Source organism: Eucyclogobius newberryi, unplaced genomic scaffold (genome assembly GCF_026437365.1).
Source record: "Eucyclogobius newberryi isolate DKJ021-1_F unplaced genomic scaffold, fEucNew1.0.hap1 SCAF_125, whole genome shotgun sequence".
NCBI lineage: Eukaryota > Metazoa > Chordata > Actinopteri > Gobiiformes > Gobiidae > Eucyclogobius > Eucyclogobius newberryi.
In genome coordinates this window covers 76,080-102,500 of record NW_027315752.1, presented here as the reverse complement: position 1 = coordinate 102,500, position 26,421 = coordinate 76,080, and the positions used below count along the sequence as shown (strand labels likewise).

At 48.1% G+C, this 26,421-nt stretch overlaps 1 protein-coding gene and 1 long non-coding RNA gene across 2 annotated transcripts in view; both read left to right on the top strand.

Annotated features, from left to right (window-relative positions):
- Window positions 1–23,184, top strand: part of LOC140357115 (glycine receptor subunit alphaZ1) — a 161,788-nt gene extending 138,604 nt beyond the window's left edge. Inside the window, exons 7-9 of the mRNA XM_072442033.1 lie at window positions 5,203–5,417; window positions 9,239–9,385; window positions 22,774–23,184. Of these exons, the coding sequence (XP_072298134.1) occupies window positions 5,203–5,417; window positions 9,239–9,385; window positions 22,774–23,079 (668 nt within the window). The 3' untranslated portion in view covers window positions 23,080–23,184. The remainder of the gene's footprint in view (window positions 1–5,202; window positions 5,418–9,238; window positions 9,386–22,773) is intronic.
- Window positions 23,185–25,471: 2,287 nt separating this feature from the next.
- Window positions 25,472–26,421, top strand: LOC140357112 (uncharacterized). The gene is made up of 2 exons (XR_011926298.1): window positions 25,472–26,156; window positions 26,191–26,421. It is a non-coding gene; the product is annotated as an uncharacterized lncRNA (long non-coding RNA).

Genomic DNA, 26,421 nt, shown 5'->3' with positions numbered 1-26,421 from the left:
GACCAAACCAGGACCAAACCAGGACCAAACCAGGACTAAACCAGAACCAAACCAGGACCAAACCAGGACCAAACCAGGACCAAACCAGGACTAAACCAGGACTAAACCAGGACTAAACCAAGACCAAACCAGGACTAAACCAAAACCAAACCAGGACCAAACCAGGACCAAACCAGGACTAAACCAGGACTAAACCAGGACCAAACCAGGACCAAACCAGGACTAAACCAGGACCAAACCAGGACCAAACCAGGACTAAACCAGAACCAAACCAGGACCAAACCAGGACTAAACCATGACTAAACCAAGACCTCACCAGGACTAAACCAAAACCAAACCAGGACCAACCCAGGTCTAAACCAGGACTAAACCAGGACTAAACCAGGACTTAACCAGGACTAAACCAGGACTAAACCAGGACCAACCCAGGACCAAACCAGGACTAAACCAGAACCAAACCAGGACCACCCTAGGTCTAAACCAGGACTAAACCAGAACTAAACCAGGACCAACCCAGGACTAAACCAGGACTAAACCAGAACCAAACCAGGACTAAACCAGGACCAAACCAGGCCTAAACCAGGACCAAACCAGGACCAAACAGGACCAAACCAGGACCAAACCAGGACCAAACCAGGACTAAACCAGGAGTAAACCAGGAGTAAACCAGGACTAAACCAAGTCTAAACCAGGTCTAAACCAGGACTAAACCAGGACTAAACCAGAACCAAACCAGGACTAAACCAGGACTAAACCAGAACCAAACCAGGATTAAACCAGGACTAAACCAGGACTAAACTAGGACCAAATCAAAACCGAACTCGGACCTAGTCAAACCAGGAACAAGACTGACCCATTATAGGAGCAATATTACTTTTCGAATATTGATATCGACACCAAACACTGCTCAGTTAATTATAGAATCAACAAAATGATAAACACCCACTAAGAATCTCTGACTGACGAAGAAGATCGAGGAAAGAAGGTGAAGCTGTTTTCACCAGGTCAGAAGAGAGTTTCTATAGGTTCCCGTGTGTCTCCCCCTGTGGGCGTGGCCTGGACACAGCTCCTGGACACAGAACAGGGCGGAGTCTGTGGATCTCCTATGGATCCTTGTTTTATATTTGGACAATTTTAACTTACTATTTTTGATCCAAAACGACTGAAAAAATAAACAAGGCTGAAAAGTGCGGCGCAGTTTCGAGTGCGTTTTGATGTCGACTTTGCATAATTTGTCTCGTTTAAAGCCGCTCTGTGTCACTTTACTTTAGAACACCTTTCTAATGCAAAAGAAATGCCTTGGACTCACTCTCTCTCTCTCTCTTCTCTTTGTGACTCGTCTTCATCCCTCGTTTCCTCTCCTCCTCCATCCTCTCTCTCTTTCTTCTCCCTTCTCTTTGTGACTCGTCTTCATCCCTTGTTTCCTCTCCTCCTCCATCCTCTCTCTCTTTCTTCTCCCTTCTCTTTCTGACTCGTCTTCATCCCTTGTTTCCTCTCCTCCTCCATCCTCTCTCTCTTTCTTCTCCCTTCTCTTTCTGACTCGTCTTCATCCCTCGTTTCCTCTCCTCCTCCATCCTCTCTCCTTCTTCTCCCTTCTCTTTCTGACTCGTCTTCATCCCTCGTTTCCTCTCCTCCTCCATCCTCTCTCTCTTTCTTCTCCCTTCTCTTTCTGACTCGTCTTCATCCCTTGTTTCCTCTCCTCCTCCATCCTCTCTCTCTTTCTTCTCCCTTCTCTTTCTGACTCGTCTTCATCCCTCGTTTCCTCTCCTCCTCCATCCTCTCTCTCTTTCTTCTCCCTTCTCTTTGTGACTCGTCTTCATCCCTTGTTTCCTCTCCTCCTCCATCCTCTCTCTCTTTCTTCTCCCTTCTCTTTCTGACTCGTCTTCATCCCTTGTTTCCTCTCCTCCTCCATCCTCTCTCTCTTTCTTCTCCCTTCTCTTTCTGACTCGTCTTCATCCCTCGTTTCCTCTCCTCCTCCATCCTCTCTCCTTCTTCTCCCTTCTCTTTCTGACTCGTCTTCATCCCTCGTTTCCTCTCCTCCTCCATCCTCTCTCTCTTTCTTCTCCCTTCTCTTTGTGACTCGTCTTCATCCCTCTAAAAAAGAAATACCTTGGACTCTGACTGAACGCACCTCTCCACAGATCTGGCCCGTAACTCGACCCGGCGTCCTCTTTAAATACACGTTCCAGCCCACGTTTCCCTCCGCGGCTGCAGCGCTTCCAAACGCCGGCCGTCCTTGAACCACAACAAAACGGATTAGGAGACAAATATATATATAAAGTAAATAGAAAATCCTCCGAATCCGTCTCTTTGTGACATAAGCTGCTGCGAGCGTCAACAACCACAAGGACGCGCGCCGCTCCGGGCACCAGGCGCGTGAGGGGAATGCAACGGCACACGCTGTGCACGCTAACAAAGGCTAACACCAGCTAACACCAGCTAAGACGAGCTAACACGAGAAGAAACGAGCGAACACGAGTGAATACGAGTGAACACAAGCTAACACCAGCTAACACGAGTGAACACAAGCTAATACGAGCTAACACAAGCTAATACGAGTGAACACGAGCTAATACCAGCAAACACGAGTGAACACAAGCTAACACAAGCTAATACCAGCTAACACGAGGGAACACCAGCTAAGACGAGTGAACACGAGCTAACACGAGTGAATATGAGCCAAGACGAGCTAATACGAGTTAATACAAGCTAATATGAGCTAACACGAGCTAACACGAGCTAATACAAGCTAATATGAGCTAACACAAGATAACACACGCTAACACAAGCTAATACGAGTTAATACGAGCTAATACGAGTTAAGACGAGCAAATACGAGCTAACATGAGCTAACATGAGCTAACACGAGCTAACCCCGGACTGTTTCAGTGAGAGGAGAGGGCGAGGGGCCGTGGTGGTCCGGCCCTGAGGCTCGTCAGATCGGTCAGTTTGAAGTCGGAGGAAGTCGTTTATAACCTCGGGGCTTTGTACTTTTTACTTTGTACTTTTTCACCGACTCGAGAAGGAAAAGAGAGTTTCCGCTCTGTAACTTTACGACCTCAGTGAACATGGATATAATCTGTGCCATGCAGTTCCACGACTTGATAAATGTCTATTAAAATAATGAATATTTTAGTTGTCCAAAGGTTATTTCTGTTGTATCTGTTTTAATGCATTTTTAACCAAATACAGGTTGTAACATTTTGACCAAAGGCTCCTATGGAAAATATTCAAAAATAAAATGCATTTGTTAATTTTATTTTGACATTTTGAGTTAATTGTGCCACAGTTTTTGGGATCGAATGTCTTTTTTCAAGCGTTTTAGTGAAAAAGCTCTTCTAAATCGAGAGTTACATTTAGAGTTTTATCGTAGACATTTTTAAACATGTCCCTCCCACTTCGCTCTTCTATTGCACAAATATTATACTATATATATAATATATTATATGTCATTTACCTTTGTTTAAAGACTTGAACCTGAAAGCTCTTGGTCCAGCGTCTGACATAAATTATAAATTTGCCAGAAATACTCCTCCGCAAATGCCAGAGGAACGAGCCGAGTTTGAACCTGGAGTTAATGCAGACTTCAAAATGAGCTCAAAAGTTTGGGGAAGGAACAGTGACATTTCGGAAGGGACAAAGTTCAGCGCCAACTTTCCTCTGGTTCGTGGCAGAAACTTGTGCAGCGACGAGAACGAGAGGAAAAGAACACACTAAGAACATTTTTTACATTATTCTTGTTGGTTTTCTTATTGATCCTTTAAACAATTGTGAAAAGAAACATCCATACGGCAAGTGTTCGTTCAATTACGTCCGTCTGTTTAGAATGTTTTTACACTCCCGGCTTTTACCACAAAATCTGATCGTCGCGGTTTTAATAGCCGCCGTTAGCGAGTTGAAAAGGGGGCGAGCGTTTTGAGGGAGAACGTAAACGAGACGGCAAAAAGCAGATGGAAACAGAAAAGAATAATTTCTCACCAAACGCTGACTTGATCTTGTGCTAAAGCGCCGTATTTCCACTGATGCTAACTTATGTTCTTAGCAACACAAAGCTAGTAAAGCACGTTAGCAACAGCCGTTTCCTGTTTATCGCCGCGCCGCACTCGTGTTAAGACGCAAAATCTCATTTTTCCAGGTCATAATGCGTACGACATTAGCATTAACATGACATAAAGAGAGGTTCAAACGCGGTGTAGAGGCTTTGAGAGAAGTCAAAGAAACGAGGCAAAACTGTTCCTGTGCACGCTCGCTTTAGCCACGCCCCTCACACACGCTAGCTTTAGCTAGCGTGTGTGAGTCGAGTCTAATCGCATTTCTATCACTTATGTTTCACTATTAAGCATATTTTTCATTGAGTCATGTTTTTGATGCTTATAGTCGTGTTTTTGTCGCTTCTTGTTAATTATTTAAGCTGATTATAACAGAAAAAAATCACGTGTTTTAGGTTTTACTGGATAAATACTGATATCGAGCCAACAGTACCGTATGTTCCGCACTATAAGGCCCACTTAAAAGCCTTTAATTTTCCCAATAAACGACAGTGTGCCTTATATATGGATTCATTCTGGGCGATTTTGTGTGGCACACGTTTTGTTTCACTTAATGCGCCTTATATATGAAAAAAGATCAAAAGTGCGCCTTATAGTACAGAAAATACGGTAGTAATCTTACATTTATACACTGGAAATTCTAAACTTTTGCTTTTTTTTGTTATAAAGCCTTAGAATAACTTGCATGTAGAAGGCATGGTCAACATTTATGGTCAATTGTTCTCTATTGAAGTTGAAGCCAAAGTAAAAATGCAAATCCACTTTTTCTAGACAAATAAACAAACAAACAAATCATTTGTGACTTTTGATGGACATTTATGACTTTGTGACTTTTGATGGACATTTATGACTTTTGATGGACTTTTGTGACTTTTGATGGACATTTAAGACTTTTGATGGACTTTTGTGACTTTTGATGGACATTTATGACTTTTTGACTTTTGATGGACATTTATGACTTTTGATGGACTTTTGTAACTTCTGATGGACATTTGTGACTTTTGATGGACATTTGTGACTTTTGATGGACATTTGTTGACTTTCTCGACATGACTTTGCCTTCCAGAAGCGTGGCGGCGGGCATGGCGACTTTCTTCCCGTCTTGCTATCGCTCGCGGCGACCTAAAGCTCCGCCTCCCCTCTTGTGTTCCAGGTAAATTCACGTGCATTGAGGCGCGCTTCCACCTGGAGCGTCAGATGGGCTACTACCTGATCCAGATGTACATCCCGTCGCTGCTCATCGTCATCCTGTCCTGGGTCTCCTTCTGGATCAACATGGACGCCGCGCCGGCTCGGGTCGGGCTGGGCATCACCACCGTGCTCACCATGACAACGCAGAGCTCCGGGTCCAGGGCGTCGCTGCCCAAGGTCTGACGTACCATGGTTTAAAAACGTGTTAGTGAAAGCAAGCAACGTTAAACGACACATTTAAACGCAGAAAACACAATTATATTTCAGATTTGATTTAAACATTTTGACCGTTTGTGTAAAGTTTATCATGTTATGTACTTCCTGGTTGGACGTGAGCACAGATATGACATGATATAGAGGTGATTCCACAGCTGTTACCATAGCGACCAGACTGTTAAAAAGCACCAAACTCCACATAAATGACACAACAGTTCTGATCTGACACACAATAACCATGGTTCAAACTGTCTCTGTGTCGCACACTGATGACATCACAGAGGGATTCAGCTTGTATTTCTGTCATTTTAAACTTAAATTTACTTCAAAAACTGCGACTTAACAGAAGTAAAACTGTGAGAAATATTTACTAAAGGTTCTACTCCACCAAACTGAGTCATTATGAGAAAACAGGAGAACACAATGAGGTCAAAGCCTCGTTAACCGTCACCGTTGTGTCGAGTGTGAGTGTTTTACTTTGGAGGATAATTAGAGTGTAAACTGGCCTCTGAGTCCTTTTAAGACGAGATTTCCGATGTTCTGATCTCTGAGACGATTCTCATAAAGCTGAGCCTCTCGTCTGTAGCTCCAGTTCAAGTGTGTTTGAACGTGTTCTTTTTTAATTACACTTTTCTAATTTATTATTTTGAATCATCCAAAATCACACGGCGTGGAAAGGTTAATCTTGTGCCAGTTTTAGAGACTCTTGGCACCACCAGCACAGTGTTGGTCCTCTCTCTAATCTGAGCTGGTTCGGCCTCTGCGGCTCAGTGGGGATTCTGGAGGAGGAGCTGAACGTCGAGCGAGAGGTGGAGTCGTAGTAGACTGAATTCTGTGAGCGCCAAAAAGGAGGAAAATATCCCCCACCGCCCGCGAGACCGTTGGCTCCAGACGGCGTGGAAAGGTTAATCTTGTGCCAGTTTTATACAGTGCGTGTTATCGGATCGTCTTTCGCAAACACGGAGGAGCTAGCGGTTTATTTACAGTTCAGATGGAGCCGCTCTGACCTCGGCAAAGCTAACAGCGAGAGGCTAAAGCGGGCTAGGCGCTCTGCAAACACAAGAGCGATCCATACGGCAAGTGTTCATTCAATTACATCCGTCTGTTTAGAGAGTTTTTACACTCCCGGCTTTTACCGCAAAATCTGATCGTCGCGGTTTTAATAGCCGCCGTTAGCGAGTTGAAAAGGGGGCGAGCGTTTTGAGGGAGAACGTAAACGAGACGGCAAAAAGCAGATGGAAACAGAAAAGAATAATTTCTCACCAAACGCTGACTTGATCTTGTGCTAAAGCGCCGTATTTCCACTGATGCTAACTTATGTTCTTAGCAACACAAAGCAAGCACACGTTAGCATCAGCCGCTTCCTGTTTATCGCCGCGCCGCACTCGTGTCAAGACGCAAAATCTGATATTTTTACTCATGTTTTTGTCACTTATAGTTGTGTTTTTGTCATTTTTTGTCACATTTTTGCCACTATTAGTCACATTTTTGTTACTTATAATCATGTTTTGGTTTCTTTTAGTCACAATTTGTCGAGTCTAATCCCATTTTTGTCACTTATTTTTCACTATTAGGCATATTTTTCATCCAGTCACGTTTTTGATGCTTATAGACACTTTTTTGTAACATTTTTATGGCACTCGCTTTGTCAAGAGCCACAATCTGATATTTCCAGCTCATCATGCGTCCGACATTAGCATTAGCATTAGCATTAGCATTAGCATTAGCATTAGCATGACATAAAAAGAGGTTCAAACGCGGCGTAGAGGCTTTGAGAGAAGTCAGAGAAACGAGGCAAAACTGTTCCTGTGCACGTTCGCTTTAGCCACGCCCCTCACACATATTAGCTTTAGCCACGCCCCTCACACACACTAGCTTTAGCCACGCCCCTCACACACACTAGCTTTAGCCACGCCCCTCACACACACTAGCTTTAGCCACGCCCCTCACACACTAGCTTTAGCCACGCCCCTCACACGCACTAGCTTTAGCCACGCCCCTCACACACTAGCTTTAGCCACGCCCCTCACACACACTAGCTTTAGCCACGCCCCTCACACACACTAGCTTTAGCCACGCCCCTCACACACACTAGCTTTAGCCACGCCCCTCACACACACTAGCTTTAGCCACGCCCCTCACACACACTAGCTTTAGCCACGCCCCTCACACACTAGCTTTAGCCACGCCCCTCACACACACTAGCTTTAGCCACACCCCTCACACACACTAGCTTTAGCCACGCCCCTCACACACTAGCTTTAGCCACGCCCCTCACACACACTAGCTTTAGCCACGCCCCTCACACACACTAGCTTCAGTCACGTCTCACGGCGACACAAAGTCGGGGCTTTCTGTGAATTGCTCGTGATTAAAAAGTATAATTCAGGTACAAACTCTGTAGTTTAGACCTTTACAAACAGGATCTCAAAGAAATGTGATTCTTGTATTTGTTTAGCGGTTTATATTTCAGTCTTGACTCAAACGTTAGCGCTCCCGGACGCGTTAGCGCTCCCGGACGCGTTAGCGCTCCGTACCACCACTACAAACGTAAGGTTAAGACATTAATTACTTAATTAAAATAATACTTAAATCAATGAATAAATAACATGCATAATACATTAATTTAAATTAAATAAAATTACTTAATAGCAGCCGCTTTGTTTAAATTACTTCAGAAAACGACTTTATAAGTTTTAAAAATGTTGCCTAAGTTTTTCCTTCCCCGATCGGACACAATGTTCTTCTAAATTAATAACAATGTTTAACAAAATGAAAACCCGACAGCGTTTTATTGATTCTGCATTTGCTGCATTAAAAATACATATTTCCCTGAGAATAATGGTCAAATTTACCACATCTTTGTATTTCATGTCTCGAAACGAGCCCAAAAGTATCGCCAGGGGAAAGTATTCTACTTAAACATTCACAAGTATTTGAAGTATTTGTTGTATTTCACCCCAGAATACTGCTGTACTAATATGACAGTAGCAGAGCTCAGTATTCATGTCAGTGTGTGATACAGTGTGTGCTTTTCCTTTGACCTTTGACCTTTGACCTTCCTCTGAGTCCGGACTGTGAACTGAAAACAGAAAATCAGTCGAGCAAAAACGAGAAGAAACGAAGCGGAAAATGTTCGAGAACGAGAGAAAAAAGGAGAAATCAAGAATAAACCAATAAAGTGTTCACAAAGCTCCAGGAACGTGATCAAATGTGTATTTTTCACTACATCTTTTTAACTATTATTATTATTATTAGTGGTTTTATGTGGCTAAAACTAAACTAGAGGTGGAAGATTTATTAAAAAAGGCATAATATTTTGAGGGATGCAAAATTAGCTTATTGATCATTCTTTCTACAAAAAAATGAGTGTAATCTCCCCCAAAAAGACATTTCCAGGCAAATTTTAACATAACACATGCAATTATTCAGATTTTTTTTTTTTAATCAAGATAATACAAATAAATATCAATAATCTTTGCCAATATTTCCCGCCTTAATGTCAGCAAAGCCTTTCTGAGTCTAATAAACAACAGAACGGCAAAAATGTCTCTGAATCCTGAGACGTTTTTAATCATTTTAATCTCTTTTTTAATCATTTTAATCACAGACAGTGACAGTGTCCTCCACGTTCTAAATTCGCTCGTCTACAAAACGACAAACGCGTTATTCCCCACGTTTCGCAGTCTGAACTCGGCCCGCCGCGCCCGAGCCCGTTGGCGGAAGGGTCGCCGGTTCGGTCCGGCGCTGTAGACTGACCCTGTGTGTGACTCCGCCCCCAGGTGTCCTACGTGAAGGCCATCGACATCTGGATGGCCGTGTGCCTCCTCTTCGTCTTCTCGGCGCTGCTGGAATACGCCGCCGTCAACTTCATCGCTCGCCAGCACAAGGAGCTGCTGCGCTTCAGGAGGAGACGACGGCACATGAAGGTGAGGTCAGGAAAAGAGGAGTGGTCAGGAGAAGAGGAACACTGGTCAGGGGAAGAGGAGTAGTCAGGAGAAGAGGAGTGGTCAGGAGAAGAGGAACACTGGTCAGGAGAAGAGGAGTGGTCAGGAGAAGAGGGAGTGGTCAGGAGAAGAGGAACACTGGTCAGGAGAAGAGGAGTGGTCAGGAGAAGAGGAGTGGTCAGGAGAAGAGGAACACTGGTCAGGGGAAGAGGAGTAGTCAGGAGAAGAGGAGCACTGGTCAGGAGAAGAGGAGTAGTCAGGAGAAGAGGAGTGGTCAGGAGAAGAAGCGCTGGTCAGGAGAAGAGGAGTGGTCAGGAGAAGAGGGAGTGGTCAGGAGAAGAGGGAGTGGTCAGGAGAAGAGGAACACTGGTCAGGAGAAGAGGGAGTGGTCAGGAGAAGAGGGAGTGGTCAGGAGAAGAGGAACACTGGTCAGGGGAAGAGGAGTAGTCAGGAGAAGAGGAGTGGTCAGGAGAAGAGGAACACTGGTCAGGAGAAGAGGAGTGGTCAGGAGAAGAGGAGTGGTCAGGAGAAGGGGCACTGGTCAGGAGAAGAGGAGTGGTCAGGAGAAGAGGAGTGGTCAGGAGAAGAGGAGTAGTCAGGAGAAGAGGAGTGGTCAGGAGAAGAAGCGCTGGTCAGGAGAAGAGGAGTGGTCAGGAGAAGAGGGAGTGGTCAGGAGAAGAGGAACACTGGTCAGGAGAAGAGGGAGTGGTCAGGAGAAGAGGAGTGGTCAGGAGAAGAGGCGCTGGTCAGGAGAAGAGGAGCACTGGTCAGGAGAAGAGGAGTAGTCAGGAGAAGAGGGAGTGGTCAGGAGAAGAGGAACACTGGTCAGGAGAAGAGGGAGTGGTCAGGAGAAGAGGAGTGGTCAGGAGAAGAGGCGCTGGTCAGGAGAAGAGGAGCACTGGTCAGGAGAAGAGGCGCTGGTCAGGAGAAGAGGAACACTGGTCAGGAGAAGAGGCGCTGGTTGAAACGTTGGTGCAGTTTGAGTCCTTTTTTTGGGACGTCCTTGTTTCCCCGCTGCCGGTGCATGTTCCAGAAGTATCCATGTGTCGTCTCCATGGCAACAGTCCTGAGGCCACAGTACAGGAAGTCGAGTGACGCGATGATGTTGTGTTTGAGCTTCTGAACGTGAGATAAAAAGAGGTAAAGCCTGAAAATAGCTTAAAGTTTGTGTCAATAAAAGCAGAAGTATAAGAGTGTTTGTGACGTCAACTTCCTGTTTCTACTTTCACCTTTTGTAGCGGTTTTACAACAGTTTTTCCCGCTGTTTCGAGCCTCGTTATCGTTTCAAACCCTGGACTGAGCGTGCGCAGCGGAGCCGAGCGGCCGTTCATTTCATTTCACCCAAAGGAACGACTCGTCTTGACTTTTATGGCACCGTTTCCTTTCTTGTTTTCGGCTGACGTCATCTCCGGTCTGCACTTTAACCCCTTTACAAACCCGGTCGTTAAAGCTTGGCCGCTCGGCGCTCGGCGCTCGCCGCTCGCCGCTCGCCGCTCGCCGCTCGCCTCCTGAAATATTCATGCTGTTTGATATGGGCTCGGTTTTGTTAGTCAGCGGGCGAAGAACACAAGGCGCATGAATGTTTAATACGAGCAGAGGATTACGGACTGAGCTGAACAAGGCCGCGGAGAAGCCTCCAACAAAAGAGCAGAAAACCAGCTGGATTTGTAAATGTTTGTAGTTTGCGTGAGCGAGGGAGGGAGAGAGAGGGTGGGAACGAGTCAGATCTGCGACTTTGGGCGTCTGGGAGAGACGTATCGACACAAGATGCTGCTTTGAACAACGGTCTAGACAAAAAGAATATAAAAACGTGACAAAAGTTGACATTTCCTGAACAGTTTTAAGTACAAGACTTCCTGGTAACGTGAAGAAAGAGCAGTTATTTATTCACTGAAAAGGTATCGGGCCTTTTCCTTTCTAAATGTACAGATTAAGCACTTGATGAAGACGCATCGTTCTGTCGATCTAGACTAGTCTCCTTGCTCCTGGTGCTGAAGAACATCTGGAGCGGTGCCTTGGGTTCCTCCAAACATGACGCTTCTTCAAAGACTTCAACCTTTGTTTCATCAGAGAGAGACGTTTGTTTGTCATGATCTTAGAGTCCTTCAGGGGCCTTTTCCTGAGGAGGGGCCTCAGTCTGGACCCTCGACCACACAGGCCTGACTGGTGGAGCTGCAGAGATGGTTGTTCTTCTGGAAGGTTCTCCTCTTTCCACCGAGATGGAGATCGAGATGAAGATCTGTCAGAGTGACCATCAGGTTCTTGGTCTCCTCCCAGACTGAGGCTCTTCTCTGATTGATCAGTTTTAGCTCTAGAAGAGTCTTGGAGGTTCCAGACTTGTTCTAATTCATATTGTTCTTATATATCTCGTGTTCAAGCTCCATTTTCATTTCCAAAGTCATTTTTTAGCTGAGCTTTCTGGACCAGCTCAGTCCGTGTCTGTTGTAGGGTCTTGATGGCTTCACAGAGTTCATGTTTTTCCTCTTCTGTCTCAGCACAAAACTCTGTCATCACTTTGTCCTTCGATTTCAAATTGTGAACCGTGTCTTGCAAAACACTCTTCTCCCGTCTCATTTCTGCCATCTCCACTTTCAGCTCCTTTTCTCTCTGAAGTTCTTGGTTTTCTTTCGTGGCGTTTTCCAGAGCAGACTGGAGGACAACACGTCTCTCCTCCAGGTCTCGTCTTTCGAGCTTGAAACACCATCGTATCATTCTAGAACCCGCAGTTGAACCTGAGCTGGAGCACGTCGTTGAGCACAAAGATCAAAGTCTTCTCTGTCAGCACAAAGGAACAAAACACAACAGAAAGTGGTGCCATTGTTCAGCTCCAAAGACGTGATTGTCGTCCGTAGAAATATAAAAAAAACTCCAAATCCAAACGTTCCTGAACAGATTCAGAAGGATCTTGAACAGGACCATGAAGACCACACGTTATGGTTTAGTTCTGGATTATCAGGTTTAGATTTAGCCCTGGTTTGGTTCAGTCCTTTCAGTTCGGCCTCATTTACCTGAAAAATGACATCTCAATTCCAGGTCTATTTATAAATCCCGAGGCAAATGAAAAAGTGGTTCAAAAGTAAATATAGTAAATAAATAATATTCTTGTGCGTTTAATCCCAAATCCTGTTGTGGTAATCCGCGGTGCTGGCGCTGCATTTGCCTGTATTAGAGCCGTCGTTTGGACCGGCGCAGATCCCACCCCGAACACGAGGAGTCGGCGACCGCGGGCTTAAAGCTGACCCACTTCATTTAGCACGATAACAGCATTAGCCTCCTCTGTGCTATTGTGTCATTTCTATTTGTGCGGCTGAAGCGGGTCAAAGCGCCAAACGGGGAAAGGAGCGGTGGCGTTAAACGTGCCTCCGGGAAATCGGGGGCGTGGCTTCAAAATGTGTGGTCAAATGTGGAGAACGGGGATGCACATGTGGTCTAGACCTGGGCGGGGCCTCCTGATTAAGAGCGTTCTTTGTTTGACTTGAGACTTCTCTCTTTGTTTCCCATCGGTCCTGTAATGGGCCATCAGCCTCCTATTGTAACCTGACTGTGGCCCCCTCCTCACCGAGTGCCTGAGTAGCTTCAGAATGCTCTGGGCGTCTCCCGCTCCAGGGTTTCAGACACTATTATATACGACTGGAAGGTTGAATCTCAAACCTCTGTTTAAGGACGGACTCTCTTTTTAACACAGATCTTTTCTCCTGCTTAGAATGAAATTACAGAATGACATTTGAAGTTGAGTCCTAGTTCCTTTCAGACATTTGTCCGGTCCTGGTTTAGTCTTGGTTCTAGTCCTGGTCCAATCCTGGTTTAGTCTTGGTTCATGTCCTGGTCCAATCCTGGTTTAGTCTTGGTTTAGTCTTGGTTTAGTCCTGGTTTAGTCCTGGTTTAGTCCCAGTTTAGTCCTGGTTTAGTCTTGGTTTAGTCTTGGTTTAGTCCTGGTTTAGTCCTGGTTTAGTCCCAGTTTAGTCCTGGTTTAGTCCTGGTTTAGTCCTGGTTTAGTTCTTGGTGTTTTACCCTCTTAGTTTAGTCACAGCTACATTTTCGAACACAGACCGTTGCTTACTTTTGTGCCAAACCCCTGTGTGTTCTGAAAGACGCTCCAAAACACTGGAAAACACTGGACTTTCCGCCGCCGGCGCGCGATCGGCGTCGTCTGAATAACAAAGCGCAGAAGGTTAAATCCTGGAGTTTACATTCCGCTCCTGGGGTCACTCCGGCTCCGCCCTCAAAGGTCCGAGCTCTTTCTGAGATAATGACTTTGAATTCCGGCTGCGGTGAACGAAGCGCCGTAATCATGCAAAGCGCTGACACGGACTACACGAGGACGAGGTCTGGAAGAGTAATCACAATACGCCGGGAATTACAATGTGAATGGCTCTAATTAACAAAGTGCACTCTAAAGGTAACGCCATGTGAAAACTATATGTCTCCATGAGCTTTTCTGCTGTGTAAAAGGACTTACCCTGTGGTTTTGGACCTGCAAAGACGTCCTGTGGAGGCGGGGCTCCATTTTGTTACTTAAACTCTACGTGACAAGTTAAACTGCACTTTATATATTATGATATTTAGGATTTTATCGAACATTTTGCAATTTTGGTGACGTTTATAATGTCACTGCCTCACGTTAGCCCCACGTTAGCCCCACGTTAGCCCCACATCAGCCTCACGTTAGCCTCACGTTAGCGTCACGTTAGCCTCACGTTAGCCCCACGTTAGCCCCACGTTAGCCCCACGTTAGCCCCACATCAGCCTCACGTCAGCCTCACGTTAGCGTCACGTTAGCCTCACGTTAACCCCACGTTAGCCCCACGTTAGCCCCACGTTAGCCCCACGTTAGCCCCACGTTAGCCTCACGTTAGCGTCACGTTAGCCTCACGTTAACCCCACGTTAGCCTCACGTCAGCTTCACGTTAGCCTCACGTTAGCCTCACGTTAGCCCCATGTTAGCCTCACATTAGCCTCACGTTAGCCTCGTGTCAGCCTCGCGTCAGCCTCACGTCAGCCTCACGTCAGCCTCACGTCAGCCTCACGTTAGCCTCACGTCAGCCTCACGTTAGCCCCACGTTAGCCTCACGTCAGCCTCACGTTAGCCCCATGTTAGCCTCACGTTAGCCTCGCGTCAGCCTCGCGTCAGCCTCGCGTACGTTAGCCTCGTGTCAGCCTCGCCTCGCGTCAGCCTCGCGTCAGCCTCGCGTTAGCCTCACGTACGTTAGCCTCGTGTCAGCCTCACGTTAGCCCTATGTTAGCCTCATGTTAGCCTCGCGTCAGCCTCGCGTCAGCCTCACGTTAGCCTCACGTCAGCCTCACGTCAGCCTCAAGTTAGCCTCACGTTAGCCTCACGTCAGCCTCACGTCAGCCTCACGTTAGCCTCTAGTGTGTGCGTTTATCAGCCTTCTGCACACGTCTGCCCGGCCCGTGTTGTGGGGGGATTATACCGTCCGTTATAGGCGCGGTAAAGAGCCCGCGTCCCGGCAGACCTGTTTGTTTACGACCTCTCTGTTTTACGTCCTCTGTAATCCTAATGAAGTCTGGGCCGCAGCGTCCGAGGGCTTATGGACAAAGACATATAAGGTAAAAACTGTAAACTACATCATTGACCAGAGCTTTCGGCTGCACAAACGGATCCATTAAAAACACTCCCTTATCTATTCTACTGTTTATACAACTTTCTTTCTCTAATTCTCATTTTATGGCTGCTACGTTCGTTCCAAAAGTATGTACCATAAGGACAAAACATCACCCGGATTCCCGCAAAAAACAACTAAATGTATCAACTACTTTCCCACAATATCAGAGCTTATCCTCTCCATACTTTAGCGAGTTAGCGTTAGCGTTAGCCTCCGAACATCATCACAAACTACGAAAAACCAAGGCTGTTTTGGCAACTGAAAACACGTCGACCGCATGAGCGTAACGCCAGAGCGACAAGTACAAGCGTTTAAAATGAATGGTACGGAACGTTTACATCTGTGCCGCGTGCAGACGTAAACGTGTGGTTAATGACGGATGAGATTGTACAGAAGGTTTGAGTTCAGTTTGTGATTCAGGGCTGGTTCTGGTCAGAGGGGGGGAGGAGGAGAGAGGGGGGGAGGAGAGAGGGGGGAGGAGGAGGAGGAGAGAGGGGGAGGAGGAGAGAGGGGGAGAGGAGGAGAGAGGGGGGAGGAGGAGGAGGAGAGAGGGGGAGGAGGAGAGAGGGGGAGAGGAGGAGAGAGGGGGGAGGAGGAGGAGAGAGGGGGAGGAGGAGGAGAGAGGGGGAGAGGAGAGAGGGGGAGAGGAGGAGAGAGGGGGGAGGAGGAGGAGGAGAGAGGGGGAGGAGGAGAGAGGGGGAGAGGAGGAGAGAGGGGGGAGGAGGAGGAGGAGAGAGGGGGAGGAGGAGAGAGGGGGAGAGGAGGAGAGAGGGGGGAGGAGGAGGAGAGAGGGGGAGGAGGAGGAGAGAGGGGGAGAGGAGAGAGGGGGAGAGGAGGAGAGAGGGGGGAGGAGGAGGAGGAGAGAGGGGGAGGAGGAGAGAGGGGGAGAGGAGGAGAGAGGGGGGAGGAGGAGGAGAGAGGGGGAGGAGGAGAGAGGGGGAGAGGAGGAGAGAGGGGGAGAGGAGGAGAGAGGGGGGAGGAGAGAGGGGGAGAGGAGGAAAGAGGGGGGAGGAGAAGAGAGGGGGGGAGGAGGAGGAGGAGAGAGGGGGGGGAGGAGGAGAGAGGGGGAGAGGAGGAGAGAGGGGGGGAGGAGAGAGGGGGAGAGGAGGAAAGAGGGGGGAGGAGGAGGAGAGAGGGGGAGGAGGAGAGAGGGGGAGAGGAGGAGAGAGGGGGGAGGAGGAGGAGAGAGGGGGAGGAGGAGGAGAGAGGGGGAGAGGAGGAGAGAGGGGGGGAGGAGAGAGGGGGAGAGGAGGAGAGAGGGGGGAGGAGGAGGAGAGAGGGGGAGGAGGAGGAGAGAGGGGGAGAGGAGGAGAGAGGGGGGAGGAGAGAGGGGGAGAGGAGGAAAGAGGGGGGAGGAGGAGGAGAGAGGGGGAGGAGGAGAGAGGGGGAGAGGAGGAGGAGGAGAGAGGGGGGGGAGGAGGAGAGAGGGGAGAGGAGAAGAGAGGGGGGGAGGAGAGAGGGGGAGAGGAGGAAAGAGGGGGGAGGAGGAGGAGAGAGGGGGAGGAGGAGAGAGGGGGAGAGGAGGAGAGAGGGGGGAGGAGGAGGAGAGAGGGGGAGGAGGAGGAGAGAGGGGGAGAGGAGGAGAGAGGGGGGGAGGAGAGAGGGGGAGAGGAGGAAAGAGGGGGGAGGAGAAGAGAGGGGGGGAGGAGGAGGAGGAGAGAGGGGGGGGAGGAGGAGAGAGGGGAGAGGAGAAGAGAGGGGGGGAGGAGAGAGGGGGAGAGGAGGAGAGAGGGGGGAGGAGGAGGAGAGAGGGGGAGGAGGAGAGAGGGGGAGAGGAGGAGAGAGGGGGGAGGAGGAGGAGAGAGGGGGAGGAGGAAGAGAGAGGGGGAGAGGAGGAGAGAGGGGGGAGGAGGAGGAGAGAGGGGGAGGAGGAGGAGAGAGGGGGGGAGGAGAGAGGGGGAGAGGAGGAGAGAGGGGGGAGGAGGAGGAGAGAGGGGGAGGAGGAGAGAGGGGGAGAGGAGGAGAGAGGGGGGGAGGAGGAGAGAGGGAGAAGGAGCTGAATGAAGGGAAGAGAAGGGAGAGAGGAGAGATAGAGCGGGAGAAAAAGAGAGAAGAGATGAGCTGGGTGTGCGGAGGAAAGAGAGATGAGGGGGAAGAGAAGAGGAGAGGGTGAGAGAGGAGGAGCAGAGTTGGAGCGCGCTCAGTAGGGTTTTATTGATCCACGATGACAGCGATGAATTCAGATTCAGCCTCATTAGAAAAAGAAACTAGATTCTGTCCAGTTTTTGCCTTTTACTTCTCAATCCTGGAGGTTACTGGTTTAGACCTGGTTTATATCTGGTTTAGACCTGGTTTAGTCCCGGTTTAGTCCCGGTTTAGTCCCGGTTTAGACCTGGTTTAGTCCCGGTTTAGACCTGGTTTAGTCCTAGTTTAGACCTGGTTTAGACCTGGTTTAGTCCTGGTTTAGACCTGGTTTAGACCTGGTTTAGTCCTGGTTTAGACCTGGTTTAGACCTGGTTTAGTCCTGGTTTAGACCTGGTTTAGTCCTGGTTTAGTCCTGGTTTAGACCTGGTTTAGTCCTGGTTTAGACCTGGTTTAGTCCTGGTTTAGTCCTGGTTTAGACCTGGTTTAGTCCTGGTTTAGTCCTCAGGCTCGGTCCATTCACATTTACAGTGTAGTGAACATGAATAACAGAGCGTCACTGCCCCCTGCTGGAGCTGAGCTTCACTGAGCAGAAGGTCTCAGACCGGCTTTGTCCCCCAACACCACCTCCAGACCCCCAGGAGCCGAGCGTGTACAGGCCCCCAGGAGCAGACCCCCAGGAGCCGAGCGTGTACAGGCCCCCAGGAGCAGAGCGTGTACAGGCCCCCAGGAGCTGAGCGTGTACAGGCCCCCAGGAGCTGAGCGTGTGCAGGCCCCCAGGAGCAGACCCCCAGGAGCTGAGCGTGTGCAGGCCCCCAGGAGCAGACCCCCAGGAGCCGAGCGTGTACAGGCCCCCAGGAGCAGAGCGTGTACAGGCCCCCAGGAGCAGAGCGTGTACAGGCCCCCAGGAGCTGAGCGTGTGCAGGCCCCCAGGAGCAGACCCCCAGGAGCTGAGCGTGTGCAGGCCCCCAGGAGCAGACCCCCAGGAGCCGAGCGAGTACAGGCCCCCAGGAGCCGAGCGAGTACAGGCCCCCAGGAGCCGAGCGAGTACAGGCCCCCAGGAGCCGAGCGTGAGGTTACAGTGGGTGTCATCCATCTACACAGCAGCTTAACTCCTAATTAAGCCCGAGCTGAATAACGAGCCCGGAGCATAATTTACGACCGGGGCCAAAACAAGGGCGCGGGGGGCCGGTCGCCATGACCCCTGGGGACCCTGCAGGGCCTGGGCTCCAAACTCAGCAACAACACAGGGGCCCCAGCTTACTTTTCTGGAGAAGTTTAAAGAAAAAGCTTCTAAACGTTAGTCTCTGACGCTGTGGCAGAGTGGTTGTCTCTCTCTCTCTCTCTCTGACGCTGTGGCAGAGTGGTTGTCTCTCTCTCTCTCTCTGACGCTGTGGCAGAGTGGTTGTCTCTCTCTCACTCTCTCTCTCTCTGACGCTGTGGCAGAGTGGTTGTCTCTCTCTCTCTCTCTCTGACGCTGTGGCAGAGTGGTTGTCTCTCTCTCTCTCTCTCTGACGCTGTGGCAGAGTGGTTGTCTCTCTCTCTCTCTCTCTGACGCTGTGGCAGAGTGGTTGTCTCTCTCTCTCTCTCTCTGACGCTGTGGCAGAGTGGTTGTCTCTCTCTCTCTCTCTCTGACGCTGTGGCAGAGTGGTTGTCTCTCTCTCTCTCTCTCTGACGCTGTGGCAGAGTGGTTATCCCCTCTCTCTGACGCTGTGGCTGTTATTGCCTCTCTCGGGTGATTTGTGGCTGCTGCAGAGGTTTGCGGCGGTCGTTAACTCCTCTTGGCTGATCAGACTTTAGCCGCAGTGCTCTCGGGCTCCGGCTGATAAAATGCCACCGCACGGATTAGACGGAGGCTCGGCGAGAAAAGAGCCACGTTTGGCGTGTTTGGGGTCGGAAAGTGTGAAGAAAAATAGTTTGGAGTTGCAGTGATTCATCAGTTCAAATAATCACGGTCATCGTTATCTGGACTGCAGAGTCGGAACCACGAAACAAGAGCGTTTTATAACAAAGACGATGCATTTGTGGATCAGGAAATGGAAAATGTCACTTTTCTGATTAAAAGAAGCCAACTTTAATCATATTATATACATTTCTTCCCTCCAATTACTTATTTTTTGATGTTGTTCCAATGCAAATATCTGAATGTTATGAATATGTTCATGTTCAATTGATGGAAACAGATTTTAAGGCAAACATATTTCAAAATACACTTAAAGACTGTGTTTGGCCTGGTTATTTCATAGTGTCCATGATGAGGACGTTTTTATGATCAAATGTATTCCCATATTAAAGTGCATATGATTTTATAGCTTTGACTTAATTTGCTGGGATAATATATGCTATAATTATAGTTTTGCACCGATGAAGCAGAATCTTGTGAAGAAAAGTTGAAAAGTGAGACTTATCTAAACAAACTAAAGTTGTTTTCTTATATTTTTATATAAAACACTTTCTGTAGCATTAGAGGGTTTTTGGCTCAGGGTACAACATGGTTGCTAGGCAACAGTTGTGGAATTCCCAAATGTGATGTCATGATTTATAACCAGGAAGTAAAAATATGTGTTTGGTAAATATCATGTAAACTGGACAAACCTGCCCACCAGCCCCAAAAGCACCTGAAAGACCCAGTGACATTTGTACACACAATGTACAATGCGTGGTGCTGAAGGGACAGCTCCTATGTGTGATTCTGGTGTGACTGCTCCTCTGTGTTTGGTGCTGAAGGGACAGCTCCTCCGTGCGTGGTGCTGAAGGGACAGCTCCTCTGTGTGATTCTGGAGTGACTGCTCCTCTGTGCACGTTGCTGATGGGACAGCTCATTTGTGTGTGTTTGGTGCTGAAGGGACAGCTCCTCCATGCGTGGTGCTGAAGGGACAGCTCCTCTGTGTGATTCTGGAGTGACTGCTCCTCTGTGCACGTTGCTGAAGGGACAGCTCCTCCGTGCACGTTGCTGAAGGGACAGCTCATTTGTGTGTGTTTGGTGCTGAAGGGACAGCTCCTCCATGCGTGGTGCTGAAGGGACAGCTCCTTTAGAACATCTTGTGCACACCTATCAATCAGTTAGCACAGAAATCCATTTTTATCACAGTTTTGCACTGTTTTTACCCAAACGCCAGAGTCACATGACCCACAGTGAGTCTGAGTCGCTCTGTGAGCGAGTCTGATTAAGAGGGAGAGGCTTAAGCGCGGGGGAGACATTCAATAGCTTGATTCAAGTGTTCGTTACTGACCGTCCACCAGGAGAGTCCCACGTCACCTCCAGATTCTGAGCAGAAGTTTGGAGGTGACTTTGGCCTGGTTATAACTCTGTGTTTGTTTGTGGAGCAGATAACGCCGCAGAACAGTGACACGCCCAGTATCTCACACGCTCAGAGCGAAGACCCCGAGCCAACACGGGTCAATCCAACGACACGCCCAGTATCTCACACGCTCAGAACGAAGACCCCGAGCTACACGGGTCAATCCAACGACACGCCCAGTATCTCACACGCTCAGAGCGAAGACCCCGAGCCAACACGGGTCAATCCAACGACACGCCCAGTATCTCACACGCTCAGAGCGAAGACCCCGAGCCAACACGGGTCAATCCAACGACACGCCCAGTATCTCACACGCTCAGAGCGAAGACCCCGAGCTACACGGGTCAATCCAACGACACGCCCAGTATCTCACACGCTCAGAGCGAAGACCCCGAGCTACACGGGTCAATCCAACGACACGCCCAGTATCTCACACGCTCAGAGCGAAGACCCCGAGCTACACGGGTCAATCCAACGACACGCCCAGTATCTCACACGCTCAGAGCGAAGACCCCGAGCCAACACGGGTCAATCCAACTGGGATTAGCAGTTTCAAGACAAATTAATTATTGACTCGACTGGAAATGTGTCCTGCCAAAAACTCACTTCAACCAAACAAATGAAAGGCCACTGGGCCGTCGGTTGATTAAACAAATCTAAAACAGAAGATGCTTTTATTTTGCTAATTATGTAAATTTAGCTTCAATGGAAATTCAGTTATTTATCACGAGATCACGTCATGTGTTTGGTCATTTATTCACATCTGCTTTCTGCTGTTGAGTCTGAGTTCTGTCTTGTCCAATCAGATCGCTCATTTCGGACCGCCACACTAGGACATCACACTAGGAAATTACCCAGCAAACACTGGTCCAAAACTCATCTAATGTCACAATTTTTTTCATCTGACAAATAAAAATATACGAGAGCGACTTTATTTTGTTGAATTAATGTTTAGAGTCAAAAAAGTTGTTTCTTTGTGTAAATTCTGCATAAACTTTGACTGGAATGTCTCTGGTGTGATGTCACTTCCTGTCCTTGGTGTGATGTCACTTCCTGTCATTTTCTACAGATTTTTCAACGTTCTCTCCACAAATACCTGCTCGATTGGTGTAAAACTATCATTTATATGTACAACAGGTATAAACACACCAGATAAAGTCAGAATTAGAACATTGTAAAAACCTGTCATGGGCCCTTTAATTTCTATCCAATATTTTGTATTTGATTGTGTTTAAGAGGAAAGTGACGCTGTTTGTTTCGTCCATTGTTGTTTCCTCACACACAGTAAACGCAGCGTGACAGTAGCTCGCTGCTGCGGCTGGGGTTCATTAGTTGTGGGTGTTTGTCGACCAAAGACACGCCCTGCCGATCGATCGGGCGCCTAAACACTGGGACGGCGGCGCAAAACTGGCAAACGCTCCGGAAACTCTTCATCTGTGACCTGACCGTGGATCTGAGCCAAACTGCGCTCGAAAGAAAGAGTTCACGTGGAAAGTGTTGTGTTCATGTGCTCCTCGAGAACTCGGGAATATGTTTTTCCCAGTTGAAAAATGCACGTGAAGCTGGCGAAGTCGGGAAAAGAACTGTTCAACTCGACTGCTGTTGTTCATCTGAGCTCTTTGACTAAACTTTACTACATTTAAGACAGTAGATTGTTTTCCAAAGCGTGAACGCAGCGTGAGACAAGTGTTGGTCGCCTAAAACACCAACAGCCGATTAATCGACCAAACACCCAAACGCCGACCACCGTAGAACGTTGTGACGAAAGTCCCTGAACCCGGCGTGCGTTGGGTCGCTCTTCCCCAACGCCCTTCCCCGACGCTCTTCCCCGACGCTCTTCCCCGACGCTCTTCCCCGATGCCCTTCCTTAACGCTGTTCCCCATCGCTCTTCCCTAACGCTCTTCCCTAACGCTCATCCCTAACGCTCTTCCCTAACGCTCTTCCCTAACGCTCTTCCCTAACGCTCATCCCTAACGCTCTTCCCTAACGCTCTTCCCTAACGCTCTTCCCTAACGCTCTTTCCCTAACGATCTTTCCCTAACGCTCTTTCCCTAACGCTCATCCCCAACGCTCATCCCTAACGCTCATCCCTAACGCTCTTCCCTAACGCTCATCCCTAACGCTCTTTCCCTAACGATCTTTCCCTAACGCTCTTTCCCTAACGCTCATCCCTAACGCTCATCCCTAACGCTCTTCCCTAACGCTCATCCCTAACGCTCTTTCCCTAACGATCTTTCCCTAACGCTCTTTCCCTAACGCTCATCCCTAACGCTCATCCCTAACGCTCTTCCCTAACGCTCTTTCCCTAACGCTCTTTCCCTAACGCTCTTTCCCTAACGCTCTTCCTCCCGTCTGTTTCAGGAGGACGAGACGGGCGAGGGCCGCTTCGGCTTCCAGGGCTACGGCATGGGCCCCACGTGCCTGCAGCCCAAGGACGGCATGGCCATCAAGGGCAGCAACAACAACAACGCCCCGGCGACCACCACCCCCGCCAACACGTCCGCGCCCGAGAAGAGCATCGAGGAGATGAAGAAACTGTTCATCGGCCGGGCCAAGCGCATCGACACCATGTCCCGCGTGGGCTTCCCCCTCGTCTTCCTCATTTTTAACATTTTCTACTGGATCACCTACAAGATCATCCGCAGCGAGGACATACACAAGCAGTAGACTCCGGAGCGCCGGGCTTTTCATTCCTTTTGGAAAACCGCCGTGGCCTCACGAGCGCGGCCGGAGCAGCGGAAGTGGCTTATTCTGAGCGAAAAGGGAGAGTTTGAACGCTCGCGAAATGACGTTTTTGCGGGCGATTTTTCTTTTGGTTTAAACATAAAAGCGTTGCCTAGAGAAGACATCGGCCGGTCCGTTCGGCCTAAAACGACAGCGATAAAGAAAAGAAAAGAAAACGGGCGATTGTGAAATTGTAGGTGGTAGAAAAGGATCGTTCAGAGTTTAAATATATTTGATCGCGATATTTGGCAGTTTTGAAGAAAAAAATCTTCTGTAGTTTCCACACATAACTGTAAATAAGGCGTTTTATCCGTCAAAAATGGCTAAAATTGCAAATATTCAGGACATTTGAAGCTGAAAACTGGACAGAGACCTGGATATCTTAATATGTGAGTAAACTATAAATCCAACTGAAAATTGCCATGAAAATTCACATTTCGCCTCTTTTTTTTGGGTCGAAATCCTAATAAATCCGGCTTTGAATTGAGAAAACAAACAAAATCCTGTTCAGAGCGATCAAACGTAGGTGTTTTGCTTTGAGAGGGAGAAAAATGCATTTGGATGAAGTGGATGAAACATTGCGACGGCTCAACGCGAGGAAGTAAATAAGTGCTTGAAATAAGTAGTATTTCTCTTGCTTTGCACATATTTCCACTGCAGAAAATATCTCGTTCTGTTAAAAACCTGAAAAACAAAAGCTTCAAAAGAGAAAGAAAATGCGACTGCAACAAAAACTTACTGAAAGAATGAGAGAATATTCAAACGATGCTCAAATCAAGATAAATACTATTGAAGTAACTCGCTTTTTAACTGATTTTTGTATTCAAGATTGTACATTTTGCCCAAATACGAGCAAAAATAACCTTTAAATGACATTACAACGGGACTTACTTTGGTGGTTTCTGTTCACGCGTAGAAATATTAACACATTTTGAGTTTTCGAGTTAAATTAAAGCCTATTTACACTGGTCTTCTGTAGGCAAAGCTTTATCTTTCCTCGTTTGTCCCGGTCGAGCTCATTTCCAAACACAAAACTCTCCCTTTTCGAGCTCGTTACATAAATCCCACACGTCGCCCGCTTTATTTCCCCCCCGTCTTCCATTTCCCCCCCGACAAAAGCCCCGGCTCTGATCAACCAGTGCAATAGCAATGCAGACAAATGCATGAAAAATGAATGTGGCAATATATTCAAAAAGAGAAACGAACTCCTGGACGAAACTTTCTGGAAACTTTCGAAACTCTTGACTTTTTTTTTCGAAACCGTTTTTGGAGACGCCGGCGGAAGAAGCTCCACGCTATTTTAACGGACGGACGGAAATATAGATCTATTTAAAAAGGAGGAGAGGTTGTAATATATACTCGCCGTTTTGGGACGTGTGCGCGCGCGTGGACGGCGACGCGGCGGCCATCTTGGTAAGGGATCCGTGCTTCCATAAAAGAAACTCGATGCAACACGATCTGGATTTCGCTTCTGTGTCTGCGAGCACTTGTTGGCGCTTCTTTTTCCTCCTCCTCCTCCTCCTCCTCTTCCTCCTCTTCTTCTTCTTCTTCTTCTTCTTCTCCCTCGACGACAGAAAACCTTGAACTGCTAAAGATGACGCTTATATTTGAGGTTTGCTCCTTTTTGCTCACCCGCGCGACTGGGGGGGGAAACAAAACACACAAATAAACCCGCCCACACATAATCATAATATTTACGACGCCAGAAAGAGCAAGAGACATTTCCGTGTGTGTCCCGAGTGTGTTCGTGGGTTCGCTTTTCGTTGCCGGGTCGTTTCTTTTTTTCGGTTCGGGCGTCGCCGCGGTACGTGAGCCGGAGACGCTTTTGGTTCGGTCGGAAATAAAACACGTCGAAGAGCCGAAACGCCGAAACGCTTCCTCGCTTTGAGCTCGATCATCTCTGAAAAACACGTGTAGACATTCGAAAAGAACGTTATTATTTTTACAATTTAGGACCGTGTGAAGAACTAAGTCGATTCAGCCGAGAATGTCACAACATTATTAAGCTAAAGTGACACATTTGGAACAGTTTTATACCATGTTTATTGTGTTTTAACGGACACATATGCGGCTAAATGGACTTTTTTGAGCGATTAACTCGTCAAATACACAGCTGTAGTTGAGTTGTTGTCTGTTTTATGAATCCTCGCCTCCCTTGGGGTCTCACGTGTTTACAAAAGTCTTACGACTTTCCACGTTAAGTTTGTGATCTACATAAAGACATTCCACTGTCTGGTCCAGAGGCTTTCAGGCGTTTGTGCTCGGAGAGAGGACAAGTTATAAAAGTGTTTGTTTTGTCACGTGACTAGTTTGTGGTCGTTGCCATGGTGAGGACGTCTCTGTGTGTCGCCTCTGAGCTGTTAGAAAGTCATGAAACTACATCAAAGAAATGTGCATCTCCCTGAAAATGACACTTAAAAGCAGAAACCTTTCCATCCACTGTACCGGACACGCCCACTGTACCGGACACGCCCACTGTACCGGACACGCCCACTGCACCGGACACGCCCACTGCACCGGACACGCCCACTGCACCGGACACGCTCCCAAAGCATTCAAGAGCACGGCCTTTGTGTCTGGTCCTAAAATATAACACCCGGACAGTTGGAAATGAGGCTCGTTAAAACTGCGAGTAGTTTATTAGCATAGCCACTAGCATTAGCATTAGCAGCTAACGACCTGAAACAAACAGCTCAGACTGGAGTGACCTCTGTAAGTCCACTGGTCCCTCCTGACCACAGTCACACATTTGTGGACACACGGGGTCTTTGGGACAGAAGAGACAGATTCCACAGCCCACAGTGAACATGCGGCTTTCGTCCTCCAGATGGCAGTAGCGACGAGCGCGTCACGTCACTTCAGACTCATGAACAGTAAGAATTGAACGTAAAGTTTTGAGAATTTCTGCCTCTATTTGCCTTCATCAGAACTTGTGTGCTTACATTAGCATGTCGGGGCAAGCTAGCTTCTGTTGATTCCCTCTGCTGCCAGTAGATGGAGAATAACACCAAATCCTGACAGTGACATAGCAAACGAGTGGTGTTGACATTGAAGACCACGCCTCCTTCACACGGTCCTGAAGTGAACAAACGCAGCTGGACCCGCTCCAGAGTGTTTGCGCCTCTCGTTTTCGCGTGGCTGCGCCGTTTGTTCGTTTTGCGCCGGGCTTTTTTCTTCTCTATGCAACGATCCGTCTTATGCAACTTCTGCTTCTCGTCCATTCGCCGTGTCGCGTCCGTCGCCAGCCGAAGCTTAAAGCCTCATTCTGTCACTTATATATATATA